General features: G+C 39.0%; 1 protein-coding gene across 1 annotated transcript in view; it reads right to left on the bottom strand.

Annotated features, from left to right (window-relative positions):
• The window catches only part of LOC138050404 (uncharacterized), a 71,655-nt gene that overhangs the window by 13,800 nt on the left and 30,361 nt on the right, over nucleotides 1-27,494 (bottom strand). The window contains exon 2 of the mRNA XM_068896735.1: nucleotides 9,395-9,673. Within this exon, the coding sequence (XP_068752836.1) occupies nucleotides 9,395-9,673 (279 nt within the window). The remainder of the gene's footprint in view (nucleotides 1-9,394; nucleotides 9,674-27,494) is intronic.

The raw sequence follows: 27,494 nt of genomic DNA on the forward strand, positions 1-27,494 counted from the left end.
AGATTGAGGTTAATTTGTCTCTTTGATGTTTGCTGTTGGGTGGCCTTAAAGGGGGCGTAATCGAACAAACACGCTTTGATTTTAGGAATTTGGCGAAGGTGTGATCCGCAGCTTCTGACATCTTTACACCTGAATGCCTCGAGTCATATTGAAACAGCTCCACGGTGTCCACGTAAAGTTCTTTAAATTTTTTCAGTTCTAATCCCAGGAATTGAATGCATTTTTGTATTTCTCCAATTCACGTTTGTATTTGTAACAAATAATAGTTGCGTGGAACGCTTCGACGGTCTATTCACTCGACCGTGAGAATTTCACAGTAGAGTGACCGGTAAACATTGCAAAAATCACGTAGATAAAACCGGTTTGCCCAAGTTTCTAAAATAAGCTCTTGCTCTGTAGGTCAATCAAAATAAATTGGTTTGCATGGAAGTGAGTTTTTTAACGGCCTGCACCATAGGTTTTTCTCGTCTGAAGGGTTTGCTGGATACTGTCTGCGACCTAAGCCACTTCCTTTTCAGGTGAGGGGGGAGTCTGTCTACTATTCTTATCAGATTATCGGCGCTGTTGATCTCGTCCAAGTACCCGATTGATTCTAATGCGTTCTGGCATATCCTTAGCTGGCCAATAGCCCTCGTTGGTCATAAGGCTTCACGGGTGAACCATGAAATATTTGGTTTAAGTGATTTAGGGTTAGATGGATGCCCAAAACGGTCTTGCAAGAGGGCTCGTGCAGTCTGGTATCCAAATGCAGGATCCTTGGAAACACAGATCATGATAGCATTTCTAGCTGCTCCGGATCCCGTACAGTATTGAAGAAGAAATGACAACTTCTCACTCTCATCGGACGCATTTTTCTCGATATTGCTCTCGAAGGAGCGAATAAATTTCCAAAACTCAAGCGGGTTTCCATCAAACTTGCTCAGTTCCGGTTTAGGTAAGGCAAACCCTTGCCCAATCGTTGACGCCACTGATTGAAACGTTAAATTTTGCTGCTGGAGTTGTATCATTTGCTGTTGCTGCTGCATTAACTGCTGAAACCTTGCCTCAGGTGGAGGAACCTCATTGCACGATCTAATTGGTGGAGCCTCACTGCGATTCCGTACTCACGTCCACACATGCGCGCATATCAGTCATTTCAGGGATTTCGATTACGGATAGCTTTTCTAAAAGTAACGGATTTGATAATGAAGGTGCCCGATTGCAAATGCCCTGGGAGCAAAACCGCAAAAGAGGTCTGAAACTCTTAGAAACGCTTTTTGCATTCTCGAAATTGGAGGGGGATAAAAGAAAAAACTAAGCTTATTGTGTGAATGAAGTGCACCAGATCGATTATTCCGTTTATTATAGCGGAGCTCCACGCGCGCGGACCAGCATAGTTAAGAAAATGTGGTTACCCATCGATGCGAGAAATTTGGGTTTTATAGCCATGACATTATCGACCGTCCAACCGTACGTACGTCCGTCCACCCCTTCATGTATACCAATGTGACCAGTATCATGCTAGTTTAGAGCATACATCTTTGGATATGGTCATCACTTCTTTCCATCCCTCAAACTGACATTTTCCCCTTTTTATTCAACTTATACGACGTACAGTCTACTTTAGACTTCAAATCTACTTCAACGAAACAAAGATTTTAAACAAGCTGAGAAAATTCACAATATGCGAGGCAAAGAGTTGAACCCGGATCGATGGCTTTACCTTGCAGTTTCCGATATCCAGTAGACTAACGAGACAACCTCCCGGAAAATCGAATCTTTTAGAGTAATGAAATTGTAGTACCCAGCAAAACAATTGAAAGTTAAGCGTCTTCAACGGAGTTTTTAGACCTAAATACTGTAGATCAGCGCGGCATAGCTTAGAAACGCTATTTCTTGTTGAACTAAAGCTGTAATTCTGCCTGTTTTCGTTCTTTTTAGAGCGGTAAGCTTGTCAATATTAAACTAGGATATTGCGTCGAGTAATTGTTACGAAATGTCCAATGTCAGTTTGAGAGATGGAAATTAGTGTTGACCTTTGGATATCCATGTTTTGATCGATTGACACTTCAAGGTATCCGCTGACTACTATCACGTGACCATATCGCGGGCTCAAGGCTAGAGCTCACCGTGGTCAGCTTTTTTAAAGTTGACCGCTGGCCAGATAACGAGTGTTCGATTGGATTGCAGGCTCAACCCAGGTTGACTCACCCAAACAAAAGTGAGGCTTCATTTTCCACGCGCTTTCTGTGGCTCGACCGTCTACAAGGCCATACTACGTCAACTACGTTTCTTACACAATCAACCCTTTTCGTGTTCAGGTGGTAAACGGTTTGGAAAATGTTCTCTTTCTGCATATTTCGCTGGTTTCAATCCAGTTTGACACACCATGATAGCTGTGGTCCACACTGGCGGCTACGCAGTTATTCAAGTCAAGCATCAGAGGGATATAAACTTAAAGCTGAGTGTTTATTTTTAATTTGCTTAGAGCTGCTTTTTTCCCTTATAAGGTTTCAGGATGGCTGGAGGGCCTATGACTAGAAAAGAAACAAAAGGAGAGCGAAAGAGAACGACAATGACAAGTCAGAATACCAGTAATAGCTTATACTAAGTGGACGAAGTTACTCCACAAATGATTTCCTTCGGCACTAAACCGTTTGTTATTTTCAAAAAGTAGTTTCATTGGTTTTTCATTTGTTCAGGAATGAAAATCGATTTTTTATTGTCAGCTCGAAGTAAATAACAATCATCTGTACTCTTTTGGACATAAAGAAAAAGTTGATTTGTTTGTTTGTTTTCCTCTAAAATGCGAGCGAACAAGTGCTTCTTAATCCGTTTGCCCAACTGGTATTCGATGTGCCTCGACAGTGACAAGGTAATTTTTCCCTTATGTTATAAATACCTAATCGCAATAAGTTTTCGTAAAATTAGGGGGTAATTATTTGACTAGCTTGTGTTTTCAAAAATTTGTTTATAGCAGCTAAACGTTATTTAAGTGTTGGAGAGGATCTTGTTTGAATTCTTGAGGCGTGTTTAAATGAAATACATCAAAATGTGAATAATCTTGTTTTCAGAGATAAAGTGGAGTAAAGTACATCAGTAAAACTATTCTTTGACCTTGAACTGACAAAGTTATTTTTATGGCTTCTAATTTTAGCATGATTCTTATTCGCTGTCTACTGACAGTTGACTCTGAAATGGCTTTTTTCCTTTTCCAATCGGTCGCTGAGGGTGTGCTTGTTTTCTTTTAAAACTCATTCGATTCAAGAAAACAATATTACTAAACTGGTGAATTCCAAAGTAAATTTCACTCGAAAAACCGATATCGTACTTACCGCTTTGTGATTCATGCGATATCGGTTTTAAGCGTAAAATGTACCGTGGAATTCACTAGTTAGGCAATGAATTTCTCTATAGAAGAAGGCAAAGAAAATGATTTAATTATGAAAGCAGCAACTGAAAACATCAAAACGCGGACAATTCGAAACCTTTTATTTTCACCAACCCTACAGGCAGTAAGAATAAATAACCAGGGAGCTCCCTTTTAGGCTTAGCTAAATCTATATATGATACTCAATAAAACATCGCGTTTCTGATTGCTGAATGACTAATGACAATGACTAGAGTGCAAAAAGAGGTTTTGAGTGTAATACGGAAGTTACTATGCATGAGATGTTAATTTAGACATCTGAAGACTTGAAGTCGGAAACCAGAATCTGGAGTCGCGACAGAACTAAGAGAGAAATGTTAAAGAACTAAATAAATAACTAGTAGCTAGAAACGGAGTAACACGGAAAATCTGCTAACTACGTTTCCTTATCATGGATTTCCACCTTGGCTGACATCATAATTTCGTTCATATTGTTCAAATGACCTCCAGAGTTTGGATGGTTGTAGTCTGGCTCTCCGAGCCTAGCCTGGCAGGATATACTAAGGGCTGATAATCATCCCTTTCCCATAAGAGAGAAATCAATTCAGAAACAATAAGCAGAATGTGGATACCATTTCAAGAAAACACAGCGGTCTTAGGTCTTAAATCCTGGTACGACCACCGCGTTCGCTAGGCAAATTCAACAGTACGTCCCCGGGCCAACCAGAACACTAGATGCATAGTAAATACACAATGCAGTTCTGAGGCAAAATCCCCATAAGGACGTCAGAGGGTAAAAAAAGAAGGAGATGTCACACAATTACGAGCCATCGGCCGATTGTAGCTACAGAGGTCTAAGATCCCACACGATGAAAAGGAAATTACGCCCTACTCCTTTTCACTGACCAAATTGCTAGATTTCAAGATTAAGCAGTACAGTAAACACTCGCATATAAGAACACTGATTTCAGGTTTCAGGCTGACCGTGCTGTTATTTAAGGGGTGCTTAGTAAGAAATCAGTCTGAAAGTGTTCTTAAAATGTTCTTACAATTGGTTTCACAAATACTTCAAATTGTACATTATTTGAGGTTTAACATACAAGCCTTTTTTAAAATAGATTTTAAGTTTGTAATGGTCCTGAACACCATATTACTTTGATCACTGTACTGTACTTTTTCCTTATTCTAATATCCTTTCCCTTTATATTAAGAACTTGTTTTATTGATATGGCTCTTCATTGGTCAATTTTCAGCCTGATGTTCTTAATCCACTTGTTCGTATATGCGGTTTTTTCCTGTATTTCACGATTTCACGACGCAGAGATAAGCCATACGGGATGGCTCAAGTTTTTGCAGCAACCTTGTCCTAACAGCTAAGGTGTGGAATGACAGTAACCTATTAAAGTAGATTAGATTGTAATTAACAGGTTGCGTTTTTGAAATGGTAAAAAAGGAAAAACTGTCACTGAATAGCACATTGAAATGTTACATTGAAGGCTTTTTAAGAATCCAATTTAGGACAAGACCATCTTCAGTACTGTTGTAGTATAGGAATCGTTATAAGTTGATGCAAAGTTTATCTGACTTCGCTTCTAAAATTAAGAGTTGGGGAAGAGTGAGGTTGTGTGTGAGTGAACGAGAGTTTTCTTTTGGCTAATTTTGTGTATTAGTAGATTATTTTGGGTTTGTGTTCTTGAAATGGGCAACAACAACAGCAGCAAAAGTTATCCTTGGAGTCTGAGATATTTCCAGAAATGCACGCAACAACAAAAATGGCGAAAAAGAGAAAATTTTGGCGAATTTGGCAAATATGGCGAAGATAAGAATTTTACCACAATCTCCAACAAGGGAAAGCACAAAGCAATGAAGGGGGCTCATAGAAGTTGGCGAATGTGGCGAACTTGGCCAGTATGGCGAAAATGACAATTTTGCCAAACTCGCCCATGAGGCAAGGAACTATACAAGGGGGGGGGGGGGTATACAAGTTAGCGAATGTGGCGAATTTGGCACATATGTCGAAAATGACAATTCTGCCACATTTCGCCTACAAGGCAAAGAACAAAGCAATGAAGGGGGCCCATACAAGTTGGCGAATGTGGAGGATTTGGCAAATATGGCGAAACTGACAATTTTGCCACATTTGCCAACAAGGCAAAGCACAAAGCAATGAGGGAGCCCATACAAGTTGGTGAATGTGGCAGATTTGACTAGTATGGCGAAAATGACAATTTTGCCACAATTGCCAATGAGGCAAAGCGCAACTAAGAAATGAGGGGGCCCATACAAGTTGGCGAATGTGATAAATTTGGCAAATATGGCAAAAATGACAATTTCGCCACAATCGGCAATAAGGCAAAGCATCACTAAGCAATGAGGGGGCCCATACAAGCTGGCGAATGTGGCGAACAAAAATGAATGAAAGAAGAATTCGATCTCCAGTGCCGTTTAGACGTTTGACCTCAAATTAGAAACGTTCATTTATGGCGTTTTAATGATTTGAGAGAATTTACCAACCAGGGTAAGCAAGGTTGTCATTTAGTTACTGAGGAGGAACAATTCACTGACATATACATGTATAACTGTCTCGTATTCTGACAATTCATGTAAGAATGACTTCACGAACGGGTACTAAGAGTTTCAGAGCAATTATGTGGAGCTTACCAATGTCAGCTTGCAAGGAGAATATGTCCTTGTCGTATGATCCATTACTTGAAAGTAAGCATTGCGTGAAGAAGCATGCCGTGCTTGTGAATCTTATAGTAGCTTTTCACGAATATAATAATGCCACCAACGTTTTAAGTGAGTCGAAATTGAAGTCCTTTTACCATAACTGTAGAAGAATGTCGACACCAAGTAGAACAGAAGTTGCAAAATTAATTTTCTCTACAAGGCGATACACATTTCCCGAATTGTGACCGCCGGAAAAACAAAATGGTCTTTATATATGGCAAACAATCTTCGAGAGATTTACATAGTACAGTGTTAGTGTCACAGAGATAGTCTTTGTATCGCCAGCTTTTCGAGCCATCGGGCCTCCAGTTCGTCGCGTCCTTTTCGGAGTGCATTCCTCCAGCCTGTCCTGTCCTCAGCAAGTTCTTCCCATCTTTCAGTGTCTATGTCCAGGGCCACCAAAACACGTTTTGCCACGTCTTTGAAGCGCAGCATAGGGCGACCTCTGGGTCTCAATCCCGTGCACAACTCAGTGTAGAGAATGTCTTTGGCAAAATGCCCCAGCAAGCACATCCTTCGAATCTTCAGAGTCTGGAACAGTGAGCGGCTACCAGCACGCGATAATACCTCTTCATTTGTGATTGTACCCCACCAGTTTATCTCCATGATGCCCCGTAGGCAACGGAGATGGAAGGCATTCAGCTTCTTTTCGTGGTGGGCATATGTGGTCCAGGTTTCGGCTCCGTAAGGCAGAGTGCTCAAGATGCAGCATTCATAGATGCGGCACTTTGTGTCATCTTATGAAATTGACACATACCTCGTATTATACCACTGTAGTGTAACTACTAACTGAGTATTATCGTTCGTTGACGTAGTTACTCGTCACCTGATTCGGCTTGCCAAAGGGACTCATCGTGGAGTACAATTTCTTCTTCATAACATTTATAGAAATGGCAACAAATGAAATGAAGGCGTGATAGTATGGACAATCAAAATTGGAAACTAGTGTAAAAAACTCAATTTGAAGGTGTGAATCTAATGACCAGAACGCACGCAAACGAGACATTAAAAATCGCAACTTAGTTTTCACACATGCCGAAAAGTTTAGTCATCGAATGTAAGTGTACGTTCGGCAACACTACTTAAAGCTACTTTATGCAGAATACCCTGCTATTTTGAAGCTGCACTTCTGAAGAAGCTGGATACGCGGATAGGCGGTCGAAGATACCACCCCTCCCCATGTAAACTCATAAGTATATGGTGAAATGGATACGCGGATACGCAGTCGAAAATACCAACCCTCCCTAAGTAAACTTCTATGTATACTGCAGTGATTTCTTCTTCACGCGATCTCGTGAAAAATGTAGTTAACCGAACGGCAAAATGAAAGCTAAAATTTTACGAGAGTGCTTGGGCCTAATCACTGAAGCGAGCGCTTAGATCTAATCAGTAAACAAGTGCTTTCTTCTTCAGTCACACACGATCTCGTACAAAGTGTAGTTAACCGAAACCGTAAAATGAAAGCTAAAATTTTCGAGAGCGCATAGGAAGCACTGACATGAGCGCTTAGTCTTAATCAAGAATCGAGTGCTATTTCGTGTAGTTAACCGAACCGTAAAGTGAAAGTTGATCGACCTGTAAAATGACTCGATCATCGCGCTATAAGAACGAGAGATGCATATCAACAAGGAGATTGATACATCATTGTTTTTCACTCGGTCATCGTGCTTTCTGAACGAGAAATACATATACATCAGTGTCCTTCGCTCTTTTTGTTTGGCGCCTCAGAAGGGAGAAATACTGGGAACCAGGATGACGAGAGCGTATCCGCCTATCCACTAAGCTCGGTGTTTCGACTGCGTATCTGCGTATCCCTATATCCACCCAATTTAGGGTAAAGCTTCAAGGTGGCAGGATATTCTGCAGTTAAGTCGTTAATTTCACCGATAGGCTTTTTCTTCTCTTGTAATTTATTCACGCAATTTTGGATTTTCACTCAACTTTTCTTTTAAAAAACTATATCTGTATGAAAGGTGGAGAAGCGGAAGCCGCCTGTGTGTTAGGTGAGAGGGAAAACAAAGCTCAAAAGCCTTTTCAAATCCTCATGTCAGTTAACAGCCGCACCGGAAAAAAACTGGGTGAAACACGAAAATAAACAGGTCTGAAGGAAGCGTGCTTGACTTTCGACAAATGAGCCCCCAAGTCAGCAAGAATTTGTGACGCTGATGAATAATAAAGTAGTTTCTATTTCCAAAACGATGGTATTACCTGCTGATAAGTAACCTCGTCTAGGAGAGTGAATTTTTGACTTTGCAGAAACAATGGCCAACCTCAAGAGTTGGACGATTGTGATGTTTGTGTTGAATTCGCACTACTTCAAGCCACTTTCATTTTGCTGATTGGTAAACATGTACATTACATCGGCTAGTCTGTGTCTGTTGATTTCACCGTTATTCTCTTTCTTCTCTTGTAATTTATTCACGCAATGTTTGATTTTCACTCCTGGCAGACCACTTTTCTCTTAAAAAAACTATACCTGTATGGAAGATGGAGAAGCGGAAGCCGCCTGTGTGTTAGGTGAGAGGGACAACAAAGCTCAAAAGCCTTTTCAAATCCTCATGTCGGTTAACAGCCGCACCGGAAAATAACTGGGTGAAACACGAAATAAACAGGTCTGTAGGAAGAGTGCTTGACTTTCGACAAATGAGCCCCAAAATCAGCTAGAAGTTGTGACGCTGATGAATAATAAAGAAGTTTCTATTTTCAAAACGAAGGAATTACCTGGTGATAAGTAACCTTGTCTAGGAGAGTGAATTTTCGACTTTGCAGAAACAACGGTCAACCTAGGCCTCAACAGTTGGACAATTGTGATCTTTGAACTGGGTACCCCTGACTGCAGTTTACTTAGGCTCTCTCAAAACATTATTTCTCTCTGCTAAACTTGAAACATTCGCATAGACACTTCTCTGAGCTTGGGTGAGCATTGGCAATTTTGTCAATTTCGCCAAAATCGCCAATGCTCACCCAAGTTGTGTCAATGGATGAACCACTAATTTGACGAAATTGGCAAAATATCGCCAAAATTGCCGATTTTGACAATGTCGCCAAAAATGCTCACACAAGTGGTGTCAATACCAATAGATGAACTAATTTGACGAAATTGGCAAAATATTGCCAAAATCGCCAAATCTTCAGCATCCGAGTGTCGTACTAGCAAAGGATGAAGTGCTGTGACAAAATTGGCGAAATGTCGCCGAATTCGCTAATTTTGCCAAGATCGTCAATCGTGGAGCTCTTTTGTGCATTTCTGGACATAAGTGAGGCGTCTACCATGCATTCACTGTTTTAATTAACAGTAATTCAAATCAGACCCACCGGTATGGCGTAATGATGGAAATGCTGACTCAAAGCAAAACGAGTGGGATTGCTATATTTGCTTGTTGGAAGTAGCTGACAAGTATGTTCCTTGAAGGTGACGCCTGGCGCAATGGCAAAGTTGAACGAGAAACACTCCACTTTGCGAAGACATGCAAAAGCGCATTGGATATAATCCGGTACGTTGACAGTTTCCAAAACATTGGATATATTCAATAAATGATTCAGAAACGCCTTGAAGTTGCCATAATGAAAGTTCTGAAGTTGGCCTCTTTGGATCTGTTTCAGTAAAACGAGAAGATGTAATTCAGTACACGGACCTGGTTCAATTACTAATTATGAGATTCGCGTCATGTAAAGTTCGATCAGTAATTAATTAGTAATTAGACAAAAAAGCATCGATAGAGGGGTATTTTTCGGATAGAATGGCAAGATAAGTTTTTTTGATTCAAACATCGAGCTTCACATTTGTGAAATAATCCAAATTATGCATTACAATCTGTTTTATAAGACGTTGAGCCGGGCTGAGATTAACCAAAATTCTAAGAACGTATTACGAACGTGGTATTACCGGTAAGTCGACTATTAAAGAAAGTTATTATTTGCTCATTTTTTTTTAAATGAATGAAAGCATAAAGATAGAGGTAGATAAATGTTGATTAACCCAAATGCATAACAATGGTTTTCTTATCGCATGAAACACATCTCAGTTTGTCATAATGAGCAGTTCTTATTTATAATCGTTTCAATCCTATCAAAGTCATCAGGTGAAGCAAAGTCTGATTTTAATTTAAAAACATCTTAAGAACGTTTCGAGCCTCACATCACAAAAATATACAAGAACGTTCACCCTCAGGTCCAAAATTAGACGTTCTTACAAAAAAAAAGAGTGTATGATAACATTCGTTATAATCTCATTTTGAGCATAGCCGAAAAAATTCAAACGATTGGCATTTGATATCAGTCTGGTTTGAATAAATCTGACAGAAACAACTAACGTTTCGACATTGCAGGGCTTTCGTTAATTTGAAGCTGGAGGCCGGACGTTTCGTTTGGTGGTTAAAGGGGCTATGGCATGCAAAATAATATAATGTAAATTTTATGATATCCAAAATGCCCAAAAAGTAGAATGAAAAATCGCAATAACCACTGACTTAAAATGATGAGCAAAATAAAAGAAATACAGAAGAGGAGAGAGAAGCACGGATGGACACAAATATGCAAGATTAAAACGGATTGCATTTGGGTAATCTTGAAAGAAAGGAGACCCAAAGTTTTTTCAAGTTTCTGGTAAATCGCCTGGGTAAGGGTCGTTTTGGCTCAAAGTCTTTTGTGATGTAACGATAACTTTTTCAGTTAATGAATTCCATATTACCATTTTCAATTTTTTAACTAGTGATCATCTAAAGATTTCCCCTCAGCACTCTAACATAAGTCGGCATAGCCCGTTTATAAACTCTTATTTTGGAGGCTGTGGTTATTTTTGTAACTTTACCAAAGGCTGGAAAGATGGTAAAGCTTATCTAGTGATTTATTCACTGGTTACGTTGTTGCAGTTCACGTGAATTGTGGATAATTCCGCTTTCTGGTTTCTGATTTCTGGTTTCCGGTTTCCGGATTGCGGTTTTTGGCTTCCGGTTTCCGGTTTCTTGTGCTGCCCCCATTTTGCTAAAAATGGCAATTAAATGAAGAGCTTATTAATAGTAATGAGCGTTCCTTTGTCTTCATAGGGTGCAGAAAGGCCGCCATCATCACCGGGTCTATTCAACGTTCAAACTGTTTGACGGATTATCAACCTGATGACGATTGCAATGTGAACGGTAACTTTTAAAAATTCAAAATGATCTGTCAACAATTTGATGTCATTTCGAACTCTCCTTTGCTTGCGTTGGAGAAAAGGCGCGTACACCAGAATCGCTGAATTGTTCAACTTTTGAAATTACTTGGATCGACAAAAATGAGCAGCTTCTAAGTAGAAACATGCAAGGAATGCTGACATTCAGAGTGTCTCACTCATTGATCACAACCTGGAAAAAGTACTTTTTTTTAGCTGGAACCAAAGTTGGCTCGACGAGAAGCCAGACTTATATAATTACCAATCCTAATGATTATACCTATCGACCTTCTCAACAGGCCACTTTCGAGAATATCACAATACTCTTTATTTGTTCCCCTAAATTTGGGTTTCATCTTGGGACCATTGTATGTCCCAAAAGAGACTGGTATTTTCGAAAGTGGCCTATAAATTGATCTCCATTGCATCTTGGCAAGGGCTAACTGAAATTAGTTTTATTTCCAGGCGTTTTCCTCTGTTGCATAAGAATTGGTTTTATATACATTTTTTTATAACACCTTTTTTGTAAGAATGTTGAGGGTGAGATTGACCAAATTTTAAAGAACTTATTACTCTATGAAGTGTCATAAGTGTCAAATTCACTTTTAGTATTATGAAGTAGTTTTGGCAATATTGAGTAGTTTTGGCATTATGATGTAGTCTTGGCATTATGATGATACCGGGATTTTCTGTGAGTGTGCAATCGGATGCGAAGGGATTATGGGATAACAAGGAAGGTCAAAATGGCGGCTTTCTAATGATATTTCCTCTGCTGAACTTAGCCATGGTGAGGTAGACGTTTTCATCTACGAATTGGACCTGTTGTGCAAAAGCCTTTTTCAACTTCACTTTGATTCTAATGTTGACAGCAACAGCTTCAATGGTACTTTAATTTTGTCCTCCATCATTCCGTGTTTGAAGGAATACAAACTACTTCGTAATACCAAAACTACATCATAATGCCAAAGCTGCTTCATTATACTAAAAGGGAATTTTGACACTAATGACGCTCCAAAATTACTCAGGCTGAGAATCGTGTTAATTTATTTTGCTGATTTTTATTTTACCTCTTTCACCGGCGTTAAACAGAGTACAATCTATAAGTGTCAATGGCATTTATGGTGGTGAGAGGGCCAAATAAAAACATGAAATAAAGTTAAATAAATAAAAAGAGGATATTACACGGCCGCTTGGAGATACGAAATTTCTCTTCGAGTGTTGAAAAATATTTCACGATTGACCGCAACGAGTGAAATATATCAAAATCAATGAAATACTAAATCCAGGAGTAAGTTCGGCTGCCAAGCATAAACCCTTGAACTCTGCAATTTAGTCCAATATAATGCTCTTGAGCGGGCAAATGACCAAGACAGAACCTGGTCTTTCAATTCTAGCTCTCTCGCAGACAGTGCAAATACGGTGAAAATCATGCTTTTTCCAAAGCCTGTAAGTAAAACTGCTAGAACATCTTCTCCTCTTTGCAGACTTATCAGAGTGGTTTCCTATTCTGGCTTCAAAATATTCGTTTTTCCTCTCAAAATTTAGGAAAGACAACGCTCTACGCTCGCTTCACTTCTGTGGTTTCTCTTTTGTGACCAACTCTGACGATCAAAGAATATGCCATTGTTTATTTGATATCTTCTCAACCAATTAGAAACAACGTCAGCTGGTGGACGGGATTTGACCTTTTGTCCTGAGAAAAGACTAGTTTTCCGCCAGGCGGTGTATTCCCCACTACTCCCAGATCTTCGACTTTCACTCGTCCAATATGGCGACCGAAATCGAATTGCAAACTACCGCCAGCAAGCAGGTTAAAAAAACGAAGAAGCCCTGAAAACGTTTGCAATACCGATATTTCAACAATGAAATGGATGCCCAGTTGTGAGCTTCGTTGTTTGACTGTGAAATTGCAGTCGAGTAAGCGATTTTACTAGTACGCTTTAGGTTGACTTTTTAATAAGTAAAGATATTTGCTATTGTTCTGAACTGAAGAGAGAGTGAGTAAAGATTGTAACTCAAACATAAAATGTTGTGAAAGAGATTACTGTGCACGTAATTTTAGTTTTAGTTGTTGATTAGAATTGGTGGTTGTTGTTTGCAAGGTTTGTTTCTTTACTGCATGCTGCCTGCTCACGTGTTTGACCTGTTTGATCACTGGAAACTGTACATACTAATTACGATTAATTTTGTACTTTATGCAGAAGCATAACTATTTCCATAAACACTATACACAATTTTTTTTTTTTTATATAAGAACCTTTTTATAAGAACGTTTGCGGCTGAGATTAACCAAATTATAAGATCCCTCAGGCTGAGAGTCGGATCCCGGAGTCGATTGAAAACGTTTTTATTGTGGTCGTAAAGATAGCATAGTAACAATAACTCTCAAGAAAGAAACGACAGTTTTCAATTTACAACCGCCAAGTCAATGCACTCATCAAGGGGTATACTAGTAAACGGACTCTCAACATCAAAAGAGACCATAAACTTCCCAGAGGTTGGTAACTGGTTGATTTCATGTACAAATGAAAACGTGTCGCGGACATTGTAGTCACACGGGACATGAGGCTCTAAAAGATCGCAAAGGAACTTAGATAGATTATAATTGTAGGTGCCTATTAAAGATACTATGGGTCGAAATGGAGGTGTTTCATTAGGCTGCCGAGCCTTGTGCATTTTAGGAAGGCCATAGAACCTAGCTGGTTGTGAACCAACTGGATAAATTTTCTCATATGTATCTTTGTCTAAGTGACCCTTATTTTTAAGTGCTCTTAATTACGTAGCTCTTTTGTCTTTTATTTTATTGCTATGTGCGCTACTTTTGTTTTCTGCGCATTTCACACTTCATATTCAAATTGTACGCAAGTTCTGACACGTCATTTTGCAACATACCTTAACATAAGTTCAAATGTACAACCGTTGAAAAAGCTCATTTGCAACTGAAGATGACATGAGTATGTCGAAACATGCTTTGTAAATTGAAAACTGTCGTTTCTTTTTTGAGAGTTTTATTGTGGTGTTTGTATTTGGAATGAAAGCATGAAATAAAAGTAAAGAAATGTAAATTACCCCGAACCCTTAAGGGCATATTTAGCATAAAATAACAATGTTTTTCTTATTGCATGGCACACATCTCAGTACATGAGCAGGTCTTATTTATAATCGATACAAAATATTAAAGTTCAACACCACCAAAGCGAGCACGTATGTAGATTTCGTAGTCACATCCGCTAGATTTCATTTATTAAAAACTATACCATGTAAAATAAATAACATCTATAAGAACGTTTTCAGCCTCACAACGCCAAATTATGTAAGAAAGTTCAGCCTCAGCCTCAAAATTAGACGTTTTCATAAACAGAAAGAGTGTATAATTTGCTTTCTGGGGTTAGAGAAGGAACTCCGCTTTTAGGACTGGCTTAATCTATACATTAATTTTAAAACATCTTAAGAACGTTTTCAGCTTCAGATGACAAAAATATATGAGAACATTCAGCCTCAGCTCGAACGTTAGACGTACTTATGTATACATATATAAAAGAGCGTATTTGCTTAAAATACAAACCAATGCGGAAACCCTCTAAACTAACCACTGGATATATATAATCATCGATTTCTCACTTCTTGTGATAAGAATCGAGGAATTGAGATGGCTATCATTTGTTAGAGGAAGTCTATTCCTCACTCGGTTTGGATGCTATTAAAGTTATCGATGTGTCCAGAGCAGAAAGACTGCATGGATAATTGCTTTTTCTTGGGATGGTCTTTCAATGTCAACATCGCGAGAGAACTGACCTGTGCCTGCTGCTCAGTCCGCTCGACAAAGGTTGTATATCCTACACCAATAAACAGGGCGGTGATTGCGAGATGCATCTTATGGCTAGGACAAGGTTTTCCTAGTTATCTTTGTAAAAACACTGAAACCAGCAGCACTTAAAAGTTTCCTCTGAGTTCACATAAAAGAGGCAATTAAAGATTCACAACCCACTTGTCAATCTGCCATCTCCACTGTGGTGAATTTTAAACATTAAGCCATGTTCCTATTTATCCTCGCAGGTATTGTCTCCTTTTCTCTTCCATCATCGAAATCATCACTACTACCATAATCATCATCATAACTAGAAATTTATTTGAGGAAGATCTTTATCTTACAAAGACGGCTAATGTTCTTTGCTGGTAACAGATCTCATGCTATTCCTTTGTTTGTCGTCGCTAATGTTTTACCCCCCAATAGACCTTATTCATAAATGGCGAACACAATTCTCTTGTCCAAGTGCAAATTAGCCTACCAAGCCTCATTTTAGAGCAAGAATTATTTTCAATTCTTTGTATGGTATCGAGGCTTGGTAGGCTAATTTGCACTTGGACAAAAGAATCATAAATTGACCTCCATTTATGAATAAGGTCTATATGCTTTATTTTTTTTTTGTGTGTTCTCTTATGCGCGATGAATCTATCAATTGTGCCCCTCAGAATATCTGTGGTCTTTTAACCTGTTCATCCGACGTTCATCCATAGAACACTAGATTTTCTGATGTTGGTAACATATGTTTATAAATCAAGACTAGATATTCGACTTAATTCGCTTTCCATTTTTGGATCTAAGTTATGGAATTGCCCGAAACGGAAAATACCATAATAGTCTTAGTTTGTCTACCCAAATTTTGAATAAGCATTGTTTTTGTTTGCCCTTGGGACCATTGTAAGTCCCAAGAGAAACTGGAAACAATGCTTATTTAAAATTTGGGTAGACAAACTAAGACTATTATGGTATTTTCCGTTTCGGGCAATTGCCTGACGCCTGACTTAGGCAAACCTAGGAAAAAATCTTTCAGAAACAAAATTCACCAACTTTTACTTTCGCCAAAATCGCAAATGTTCAGTCAAATGTTGTCAATACTAATGGATGAACTAATTTGCCGAAATTGGCAAAAATATCGCCAAAATCGGCAAATCTTTAGCATCCGAGTGTCAAAACTAACAACGGATGAAGTGCTGTGACAAAATTGCGAAAAAAATTGTGAATTAGTAGATTATTTTGGGCAACAACAACAGCAACAAAATTCTCCTGGGCGTCAACGATGCATTCACTGTTTTAATTAACAGTAATTCAAATCAGGCCCACCAGTATGGCGTAATGATGGAATTGCTGAGTCAGAGCAAAACGAGTGGGATTCCTACATTTGTTTGTCGGAAGTAGCTGACAAGCATGTTCTTTGAACGTGACGTCTGTTCAATGGCAAAGTTGAAGTAGAAACACTTCGCATCGCGAAGACATACAAAAGCACATTGGATATACCCCGGTACCTTAACAGTTTCCAACACGTTGGAGATACTAATAATAAATGATCCAGAAATGCCTTGAAGTTGTCATAATGAAAGTTCTGAAGTTGGCCTCTTTGGATGTGTTTCAGTGAAATGAAAATATGTAATTCAGTACACGGACCTGGTTCAACTACTGTTTATGAGATTCGCGGCATGTAAAGTTCGATGAATAATTAATTAGTAATTAGACAAAAAGCATCGATAGATTGGTATTTGGGTCGAGTCTGCTGTCCTATATGACCGCGGTACCTTTCGGATAGAATGGCAAGAGAACTATTTTGATCCAAACATGGAACCTCACATTTGCGAAATAATGCAATTCATGCATTACATCTTTTTTATTTTATAAGAATCTTTTTTGTAAGTACGTTGGACCGTCTGAGATTAACCAAAATTCAATGAACGTATTAAGAACGTTCCTCAGGCTTAGAGTCGATTAAGAACTATTATTTTGCTCATTTTTATATTAAATGAAAGCTTAAAATAACAGAAGATCGCGATAAAGCCTAAAGACGAATATGTTAAGATAGAATCGTAAGATAGGGAGAATCGGAAGAATCGTATTATTCTTCAGAAAGACATTAAGGAAACTTGTAAAATCGGAAGAATCGTTGAATCGGAGAATTATTCCCCAAGGTTTGTAAGGTAAAATCTTATAATCGGAAGAAATGTAGGATCGGAGAATGATTTTCAGAAAGATCTTGAGGTAAATCGTAGAATTGGAAGAATCGTACAATAGGTGAAATGATTTCAGAAGGCTATCATGGTAAAATCGTAAAATCGGAGGAATCGTAGAATCGGAGATTACTTTCAGAAAGATGGTAAATAGGAAAATAGTAACCCTGAATCGGATATACTATTCCTGTGATTTAGCCATAATTGCACTACTCTCTAAAATAGAGATAAAATAAAGGTAGATAAATGTTGATCAACCTAAATACATAAGGGCATCATATTTTCTATAACACAACAATGGTTTACTTATTGCATGATACACATCTCAGTTTGTAATACCGAGTAGTTGTTATTTATAATCGTCCCAAAATAACTTCAACTCCATAAAAGTCATCAAGTGAAGCAAAGTCTGATGTAAATTTAAAGACATCTTAAGAACGTTTTCAGCCTCACATCGCAAAAATAGACAAGAACGTTGAAGTCCAAAATTAGACGTTCTTACAAAACAAAAAAAAAGTGTATGATAATATTCGTGATAATCTCAGTTTGAGAATGGCCGAAGTCAAACGAGTGGCATTTTTTTTTGTGTTTGAACTTTAGGTAAGACTCCTTAGATGCAACTCATTGATGTAAATAATATTGTATATTTATGTAAATTTGTTAATTTCTTAATTTATTACTATTAATTTCATTTTTATCTGTACTATCTATTTTGCCTGTTCACTTCTATAAATATATGTACATATTTTTGTTTTCCTTTCACTTAATTCCTGTGGTAGTGGCCATCTCGAAAGCATTTGCTACTATGGCCTCTACACACTTTTCCACTTTTTTCTCACTCAAGTATAATTAGTCTGTTTCCTTCTTTCTTTTAATTGTTATATCAATTATTTATTTTCTGAAATAGTGCATAATAATAATAAATCTTGAATAGTATTTGCTTTGACACTGAGTGAAAAACGGATGGTAAACTGTACATTGAAAAGAATGGAAGCAGCCTTCAAGGTGATTTGATCTCCATATGAGCATCTTTAATCATTTCGGCCAAGTAGTGAGGCCATGATTGACCAGCATACAGTTGAAGGGGAAAACCATCAAAGTCAGTTTTTTACAATTTCGTCTCGTAGAGTTTCAGGTGACCTTTGAATACCGATGCTTCTTCAGTAACCAGAAACAAAGTGCGCTATCTTTCACAGATATCCAGTGCTGCACCCGCTTGCTTAAATTGGGGTCAATAAATGCTGCTTTATACATGGAAGTTTTTACATTTTGTCAATGACTAATCAATGAGTAATCTTACCATTCCGTAACCTAAGTCTTATCAATACTTTTTCCTCACGCCTGTACTGTGCTGCAGCAGGGTTGAGACACTTGTTCCTGTTTATCATGCGCATTTCCAGTTTCTCTATGTACGCTTTAGCTCTTTCGTGGACCTTATTGACCCTATCATTGTGTTTAGATAGATCTTTTCTGCTTAGAGTTTCCGATGAACCTGGATAACTGTCAATGTCATAATGTTCCAATTCTGCCAAAACATTTGATTTTCGGCCATAATACACTTCAAAATGGCTTAACCAGCTAATGTCCTCTTTCTTTTCCTCGTTAATTATTCTGCAGTAGATCCGTAGTGTTTTACCCAGTTGACTCCTTTAGTTTTCAATGAAAGTACGTCAAAAAGCATTTTGGTGCGGAAACGTCGGTGTGACCTTTCGATCTATCCTTTTGATTGTAGGTGGTAACGTTTGCTTCGAATTATTTTGATTTTGTATTTCTTACACAGATTTGCTACATGTCCGTAAAATTCTTTGCACCGGTCACTCTGTAAACGATCTGGTGGTCCATGTTCTTCGTATATCCTTTGCAGATTTCTTGCTATGGATCGACTAGACTTCTTTTCCGGTGGTGCCAGCCACAGATAACGACTAAACATATCTAGCACAGCGAGAACGCTTCTGTCAGTCTTACCGGCAAACTTATTGACTGACTGCTTGTTCAAGTCTATCAAATCAATTTGGTGTTGGGAGTGTACGAGCTTAGCTCCAACAGGCTTCGGTAAAACCACGTTCGTAAATACTGCGTTGTGAATACGATACTTGATACTGCAGGAAGTAACATGTCGTATCTGTCGTTTGGTGAGGGCCGCATAACTTTCTGCTTCTCGGTGTTTCAGCTTTTTATACCCGGCCGACTTTGTTTCTGTCAATGTTTTATCAACTATTCTAGACACATCAGACTTCTTCACAGCTTTCCGTCCATTAAAGTACAGTGTGGGACTTTTTTCAGGGCCAAGAGTAAGGAGATCTTTCGTTCTCCAGAACCTAACAATAGCAATCTTCTGTGACCCGGTCCCTTCGTTTGCAGGAATGTTGAACTTTCCTTGGACAAGTAGTAGTATAGTTTCGTACTTGTCTCCATCTATGGTATGCATGAAAGTACCTCGTGACTTCTGTTTTTCTCCGGATTCAGTTAGCTGGAAACTACAGCAAAGCCAATGGAGATAAACGCTACATAACACCATGTTGAACATGTACACGTGCTAAGGGAAGTGGTCAACACTACTACACTCGAACAGGACCCAGCAAACCACAAAATAGATGCCGGATGTCTGCCTGCACCCCCTTGCTTAACGTCAAAAGATAGTATCTATATTACATAGCCACCCCAGCAGTAACAAATTACAGTGAGATTCAAACCTCACTTTTTTTGTTTGTTAGTAATGCCGACTCTTGCTAGCTGAATATTCCTGTGTCACCTCAAATTTAAAAGCCAATATAATTTTGTCGGTAATGTTCATGTGATAAGTTCGAAGATAGGTGGTGTCTTTGAGAACCCCCCTACCCCAAGCGTCGGTCCTTTTTGAGTATTTTCAAGAGTTACGCATGATTGATTTTGCCTTTTCAATTTTTGACAGACTTCCGTAGCAGGAATGACATTAACGCACACTAAACATTGTCAGAGCAGCTGTTAACCTGTAACAATAGAGGGTGAACTAGAATGCGATTAGAACAAGAATTACAAAAATAACAGTATATAAAATAGATTCAGAATAGAAATTCCTTTAGCATACTAATCTTTAATCTTTAATCTTTAATTTTTATTTATTTTAACACGGTAAAAAATCCATCAGGTTTTAGTACAATGTACAACTACATAGCAATATTCAATAATAATAAAAAATTGTATCTAAAAGTCTTACTTATAATTACACGAAACTACACCATGATGAAATGGTATATGAAAAGAATCATACCCGTTGAAGTCCTGAATTTTTCAGGCTTCTCTTCGCAATTGCAAAAAATTGCTCTCATAACTGCGAAGATTATAGCTCCACTTGATTTGATATCCGCAGTTCACATATGATTCATTTCATATACCATTGATTCATTGATTCATTCCTCACGGGACCATTAGAACCCACAAATGAGCAGCTCCCAACGTCAGTGGTTTCATAGCTCAATTGGTTAGAGCGTCGCACCGGAATCGCGAGGTCACGGGTTCAAACCCCGTTAAAGTCCTGAATTTTTCAGGCCTCTCTACGCAATTGCAAAAATTGCTCTCATGACTGCGGAGATCATAGCTTCACTTGATTTCATATCCGCAGTTCACATATGATTCATTTCATATACCATTACATCATTGATTCATTCCCCACGGGACCATTAGAACCCACAAATGACCAGCTCCCAACGTCAGTGGCTTCTTAGCTCAATTGGTTAGAGCGTCGCACCGGAATCGCGAGGTCACGGGTTCAAACCCCGTTGAAGTCCTGAATTTTTCAGGCTTCTCTACGCAATTGCAAAAATTGCTCTCATAACTGCGAAGATCATAGCTTCACTTGAGTTCTTGCACAGTCAACGCTTTTCGCGTTCAGGTTGAAAACGGTTTGGAAAATGTTTTCTTTCTTCAATTTGGCTGGTTGCAATCCATTTTGACATATCATGATATCGGTGGTCCACACTGGTGGCTACGCAATTATTAAAGTCAAGCATTGGAGGGATATAACCTTAAAGCTAAGTATTTATCTTTTAATTGTTGAGAGCTGCTTTTTTCTACGTATTGCAATTTTTGGCACATCTTTAGACGCTCTGATAAGGTTGCATGATGTCTGGAGGACCTATGACTATAACAGAAACGAAAGGAGAGAGAGAGAGAGAGAGAGAGAGAGAGAGAGAGAGAGATCATTTCCCTGATTTCTTGGTTCCCAATTTTTGAATTGCCGAAACATGCCTAAGCACAGTGTAAATTTCTTTACAACTATGTTTGTGGTTGTTTTTGGCTACAGAAACTCCACCACTGGCATCTCTCTGTTTAAAAACAGCTAAACTGCTAAACGGGTTCTTTTTAAACAAAAGCGTTCCTTGTAAAAGGAACAGCTGTGAAAAGGCACATCTGTTCCTATAACTGAAGCACCGAATAATTAGCACGGACTTTAGTCTACACGCAGCAATAATTAGTTTTGCGAAGGACTATCTGTTAGAGTCATTAAATTCATACAAATAATCGTTCCATGCTCATCCTATGCAGTTTGCGCCCTAATGGTTGAATTTAAGAGGCAGCTTTATTCCCTCCAAATACGCTGAGCACCTCTAACACGCTATACACTTGACTCTTAAATCACAAGCCTGAGTAACTGATAACAAAGTCTTGTTTCAGGTCAAGACTGAATAACAATGAACTTAAATTTTGAAACCCCTTTCCTATTACACTCCCCAGTTTTGCATGTATTTTTTAAGGATATTAGAATGAATGAATGAATGAATGAATGAATGAATGAACAAACGAGGGAATGAATACATGAATCAATCAATTGATCAATCAATCAGTGAATGAAGACATAAATGAATCAACGAATGAACGGTCAAACAAACGAACAAAGGAAGGAGAATAAAATTAGGAGTAAAAGAAGCAGCAGTCATAGGCAGAAAATACGTTAAACACAGAAAACACGTTGATAAAAAAGACCAAGTTATTCCTGTTACAAGCCTGAGTTATTGGTAACAAAATCATGGACTGTAGCATACACAGTCTTGTTTCAGGTCAAGAATGATTACCAACATAAGTTTTGCAACCCCTTTGCTATTACTCTGACTAATTTTGGATGTGTTTTTTAAGACAAATAAATGAATGAATGAATGAACGAACGAACCAACGAACAAACGAACAAACGAACGAGTGAACGAATACACGAAAGAACGAATGAGTGAGTGAGTGAATGAATGAGTGAATGAACCAACCAACGAACGAGCGAATGAACGAAGAATAATATTATTAGGAGCAGAAAGTAGTAGTCATTCACGGAAAATACGTCAAACACGCCAAACACGTTGATAACAGAGATAAAGATACTCTTGTTACAAGCCTGAGTTACTGATAACATGATCATGGACTGTAGTGACAGTCATGCCCTTCCGGCTTGTTATGCACACTGCGTATACTTAGCCTGGTAATGGCGTGTTTACCTGTTTTTCCGTATCTAACAAGTATGGCAAGAAGAGATTAGTTCAGTGTTTCATCGGCTACACCTGTACGACTAAACTTCGTAGTTTTGCAGATGTTGATGCAGTGTTTTCAGTGTTTAGCGTATTAAACGTGCACAGAGTGAATAGATTAACTGCTTTTAGATCTGCTGTTACCCCACTATTAACCCAAATACAACTTCCTCCCCAATGTTGGCATTTTACCGGGGTTAGCATGTAAAGCCTTTTAAGAATGAATCTAATTATTTTTGTTTTTTCTTTACTATTCATTATTATCACTTGTTAATTTTTTTATAATTAATAATAATAATAATAATAATAATGATAATAACAATTATTATTATTATTATTATTATTATTATTATTATTAGTAGTAGTAGTAGTAGTAGTAGTAGTAGTAGTAGTAGTAGTCATACACTTTGACAACAGAGGAAAAGTTGTCGTTTGTAGGTGCGAGGTGTTAGTAGTGTGAAATAACTAATTCATTTTAAATATGTCAAATACGCTATACCAGGTAAATATTCCAGGTAGTTATTAAAAGTTATATCTATTGCTTGTTATCAAGAGATCTGAGATTATGAGATTATGAGTGAGTACAAGGTTAGTTATCAGGCGCACTGCATCCACTTTGTTTCGTTAAGTGGTAACAGCGTGTTTCCCTGTTTTACCGTATCCAACATGTATGGCAAGATATTAATTCAATGTTCCAACTGTCACAAGTGTGCGACTAAACTGGTTAACTTTGCAGATATGTTGATGGAGTGTTTTCAGTGTTTAGCGTATTTAGCGTGTATGGCATGATTAAATTGCGGCCATCTACGGCAAACTGTTAATCTGATGGGAAATTTGGCAATGGTTTTTTTTCCTTTGCAATTTCATAGTCATTTTCTTAAGTCGTTGTCTCCTGGTGCGTTTCCCAGGACTGATTGGTTTACATTTGGCTAATTTTGACAAGCGTCTTCTTGGACTTTCGACACCTCTCTCTTACAGGCATAAGAGGCGTTATATCCTTGGTTTGTTTCTTAGCTCTGATTGGTTCATCATTATTTTCTTGCTCGAACATTTCTTAAGTCGTTGTCTCCTGGTGCGTTTCCCAGGACTGATTGGTTTACATTTGGCTAATTTTGACAAGCGTTTTCTTTGACTTTCGACACCTCTGTATTACAGGCATAAGAGGCGTTAAATCCTTGGCGTGTTTCTTAGCTCTGACTGGTTCATTATTTTGTAATTGGTTCCTATATTAAGGCAGAAATCTTAAAAAAAAAACCAATCCATTTCAATTCCATGATCTGGCAAGATGAGCAGACCTTGCTCCCAGCTAAACAGTAAAACTATTAGAGATAAGGCAGAATGCGAAACCGTAGCAAGAATAGAAAAATTGTGTTCAGTTGTTGCTTTAAGTGCGTTTGGCGAGTTGACGACGAGGAAACCGACAATGGGGTAGAACTGGATATGCGATAAACGGGATGAATGTGATTCCAAGATATCTAAATTGCGAGAAGTGTGCTTTTTCTTCTCGGCTATCAGCACTTCGGAAAGGGACAGAAAGACGGGCGGAAAAGCTCCCCGTAAATCACAAGACATCCACGAAAGCGGAAATTCAAACGAAGAAACCACACTCAACGCTTCTCAACTTTCATCGCCGGGAAAGCAAACATATCCAGCGATATCGTACTGGGTGGCATGTCAAACGAGTAATGGTGCACCGATAAATTCGCTGAAAGTCCAAAGAGCAGTCAGTAGTTGAGGTCTCGAATATTATTCATCCAGAGCATCGTGCAAACAAAATAGTCAAAACTTAAATGTTCTATGTCAAGTGTTAAAGGATCACAAGAACCCTTGTGTAAGGCAACTGGTGGAGTCATCGTATCAACACTGCCTGAGGTGAGAAAAGAATTTTCTACGGTCATTTACCATGTAAGCAACTACTAATTTCGAGCCAACTACATAAATTCCAGGGTGCAGTACCAGTCAGGGAGGCAATCATTGCTGTTTGTTTAGTTTTGCAATATAAAATGCTAATCAATGCGCCAGCTTTGATTACAAAAGACTGCGTCTTTAAAAAATGTTTGTTTTATTTCTAGTGCTCCTCAAGACGAACTTGATATTAACAGTCAATAGCAAGATCAGTCAGCGCCGTCGGAAAACGTCGTCCGTCTTCGAGTGGTCCTGGAAAACTTCAAACCGATGATGACCTCAACCGTCAAGAATTACATCGTGCTGGGCTATTGCTGGATACCTTCGGTTTGGATATAAATTTGCCCAATGAATCGCAGCCAGCCTCGCCAGAACAGGCGCCCCACAAGCCACTATCATGCAAGATTACAGTCCTTTGCAACGATATTCAATTTGTCCTGAGAAAACTGAATTACGTAGTCTACCGTGGTGAGGTCTTCAAGATGACAACAAAATCGCAGTTTACCTATCAGTACCTCTGCAACATGAAAACCTTCCTTAACAATTTAATGGGGAACGAAGCTTTTAAAGATCGCCTTGTTCAGCATATACAGCGAGTACTACCCATTCTCAGCGAGCCCGACAGTTCAGTCATCCCACAGCTGAAAGTCAACAGAGACTTAATTGAGGTTCAGGGAGGATGGTTTTGGAGCTTTTCTGCTGGATCATTTGTCCAGGGAATTCTTTCCGAATCTCAGGTGAGGCGATAACATTGTAACCATTTTATAATGCTAAGAATCTTTGACTTGTTTTATTGTTTTTCTTTTTAAATTAGTTTTATGCTTTTTCTGTTTTTGAGTGTTAAAATGACCTCAAGATCTCCGAACAAGCCAAGAACAATGAAATATATCGTGAATACTTGGGAAAAGACATTGGAAAATGCCACCCCCTCTTCTCGTGATTCACAATTAAATGTTAAATCCTTTTTTATTGAAATTTTCAAACAGAAAGGAGCCGTAACTCCCAGAGCATTTGTGGACTTTGACAGACTAAAAGACCCCGAACCCAAATATTTTGAGGAAATTCTGAGGAACAGTCTTTCAGAGGAAAAAGTGCAACAGTTCTGTGCAGATTTCTTGGCATTATCTCGCCCAAAGAAGCACAAACAGCCCGTACCATGTGCGATCGGGTCGGCAGACAGTGGAAAGACCAGTCTTTTTGCACCAGTGTTCCAGATCATCCCGCTTAACCCTTTGGCTACTAGGGATTTGGCCGAAAAACACGTTTTGAAGCTAGTTGAGGGGTTTTTTGGTCACTGTCGTGCTGTTTAAGAGCTAAATCTCCCTACAAGCCCGTTCCCAGGTTGTACACTCCGCGGCCTTTTCAACCAGGTGCAAAATAAGCGCTTGCAAAGTTCGGGCATGCGCAGAAAACAAAATTTCGACATTTTTCGACATTTTTGGGTTTAAAAGTAGCACAACACTTTCGACTTTCACTTTTCGTTTTCTCTCCTTCCCTCTCTTTTCGCTTTCTTTGCCTCATTTTTTTTTTGAACTTGCTGGGCATTTGGTAGGCTTTATTTTGGTGAGAGAGTTTCTGAGAAACCTTTCATCATCTTAGAATTAGGTGCTCAGGTGTTTTTTTTGGCCGTTTCTCCAGTTTCCTTGACTCAATTGTGCTCATTCTGGTATAGTTTGAAAGATCTCTTCTCCCTGCACAAGTTAGTGAACAAAGCTGTTCCTGACCGTTAAAGGTGGTGACGTCACAAGGGGTAGATGAGACCGTGGATAAGGGTGGACGTATTTGGCCAGATAGTAATCAAAGGGTTAACCGTATTGCAAGGGTAACAAAGCAGAAGAGCTTTAATAAAGCCATGATCGACAGCTGCACAGAGGTAATCTTCCTCGATGAAGCATTTTCAGGCCTTCTTGAAACAGACGACCGGAAAATTCTCTGCCAAGGGGGCTTCACTTCCCACGACGTCAAGTGGAGGAAGGCTGAAGGATTTCATTGCAGTGCGTCCATGTACATAACCTGTCAGACCGAGTTAGATTTCGGATCGGATCATAACGAAGCAATGGATAAAAGGTTACACAAATAGCACTTCAGAAGCCTGACACATGTGAATCCAGAAGCAAACAAGTGACTGAGACAACATGCCATGGATTTTATGGTATGGTCGCAAAAGATCGCTGGCGACATCGAGGACAGTGCTACGCCCGAGCCCGTTGTTACCGAACACGGATTGCCAGAAGAGGACCTCAAAAACATCCTATCCGTATCTCTTATTAACGAGGACATCGAGAACGCGCAGTTCAGTCAGACAAGTGTTCAGGCGATACATTCCACCTCAGAAAGCGATACAGAACTTTCAGAAGACAGTGATGCCGATGGAATAGAGAGGCTGCGCTCTGAACATAAAAAAGCCACTGAAGGAAGTCTACGTCAACGGCACCTTATGATGCTGCTCACAAACAGAGAGGAGAGGCAAAAAGGAAAAAAGCGTCAGAAAACCGCCATACGTAATCGTCGTCTGGCCAGCCGCAAAGCAATGTTGGTGGATCTTGGCGTGGTAGACGATTCAGAGGCGAGCCAGCTTGTAACAGATCCCGACGAACCATTACCTACGCCGTTGGAACGAAAAAAAGAAAAGGCACTTGAAGAAAGAAGAAAACAACGAGAGGAGAAACAGCATCGAGAGGAGGAAGGGAAGATAACGGTAGCGTTTGCAAATCCATGGCTATTAGAAATGGAGAAGGACATGGCAGAGCAAATCAGACGAATGGAGGAACCAAGGGACGAGGAAGAGCGACAGTTGATGAAAAGTCTGCTAGAGGTGAACTGCGACAAGTTGCGCAACTATCACGAGCGATACGGAACAATGAAGTTACCA

Source organism: Montipora capricornis, chromosome 6, assembly GCF_036669925.1.
Source record: "Montipora capricornis isolate CH-2021 chromosome 6, ASM3666992v2, whole genome shotgun sequence".
Lineage (NCBI taxonomy): Eukaryota > Metazoa > Cnidaria > Anthozoa > Scleractinia > Acroporidae > Montipora > Montipora capricornis.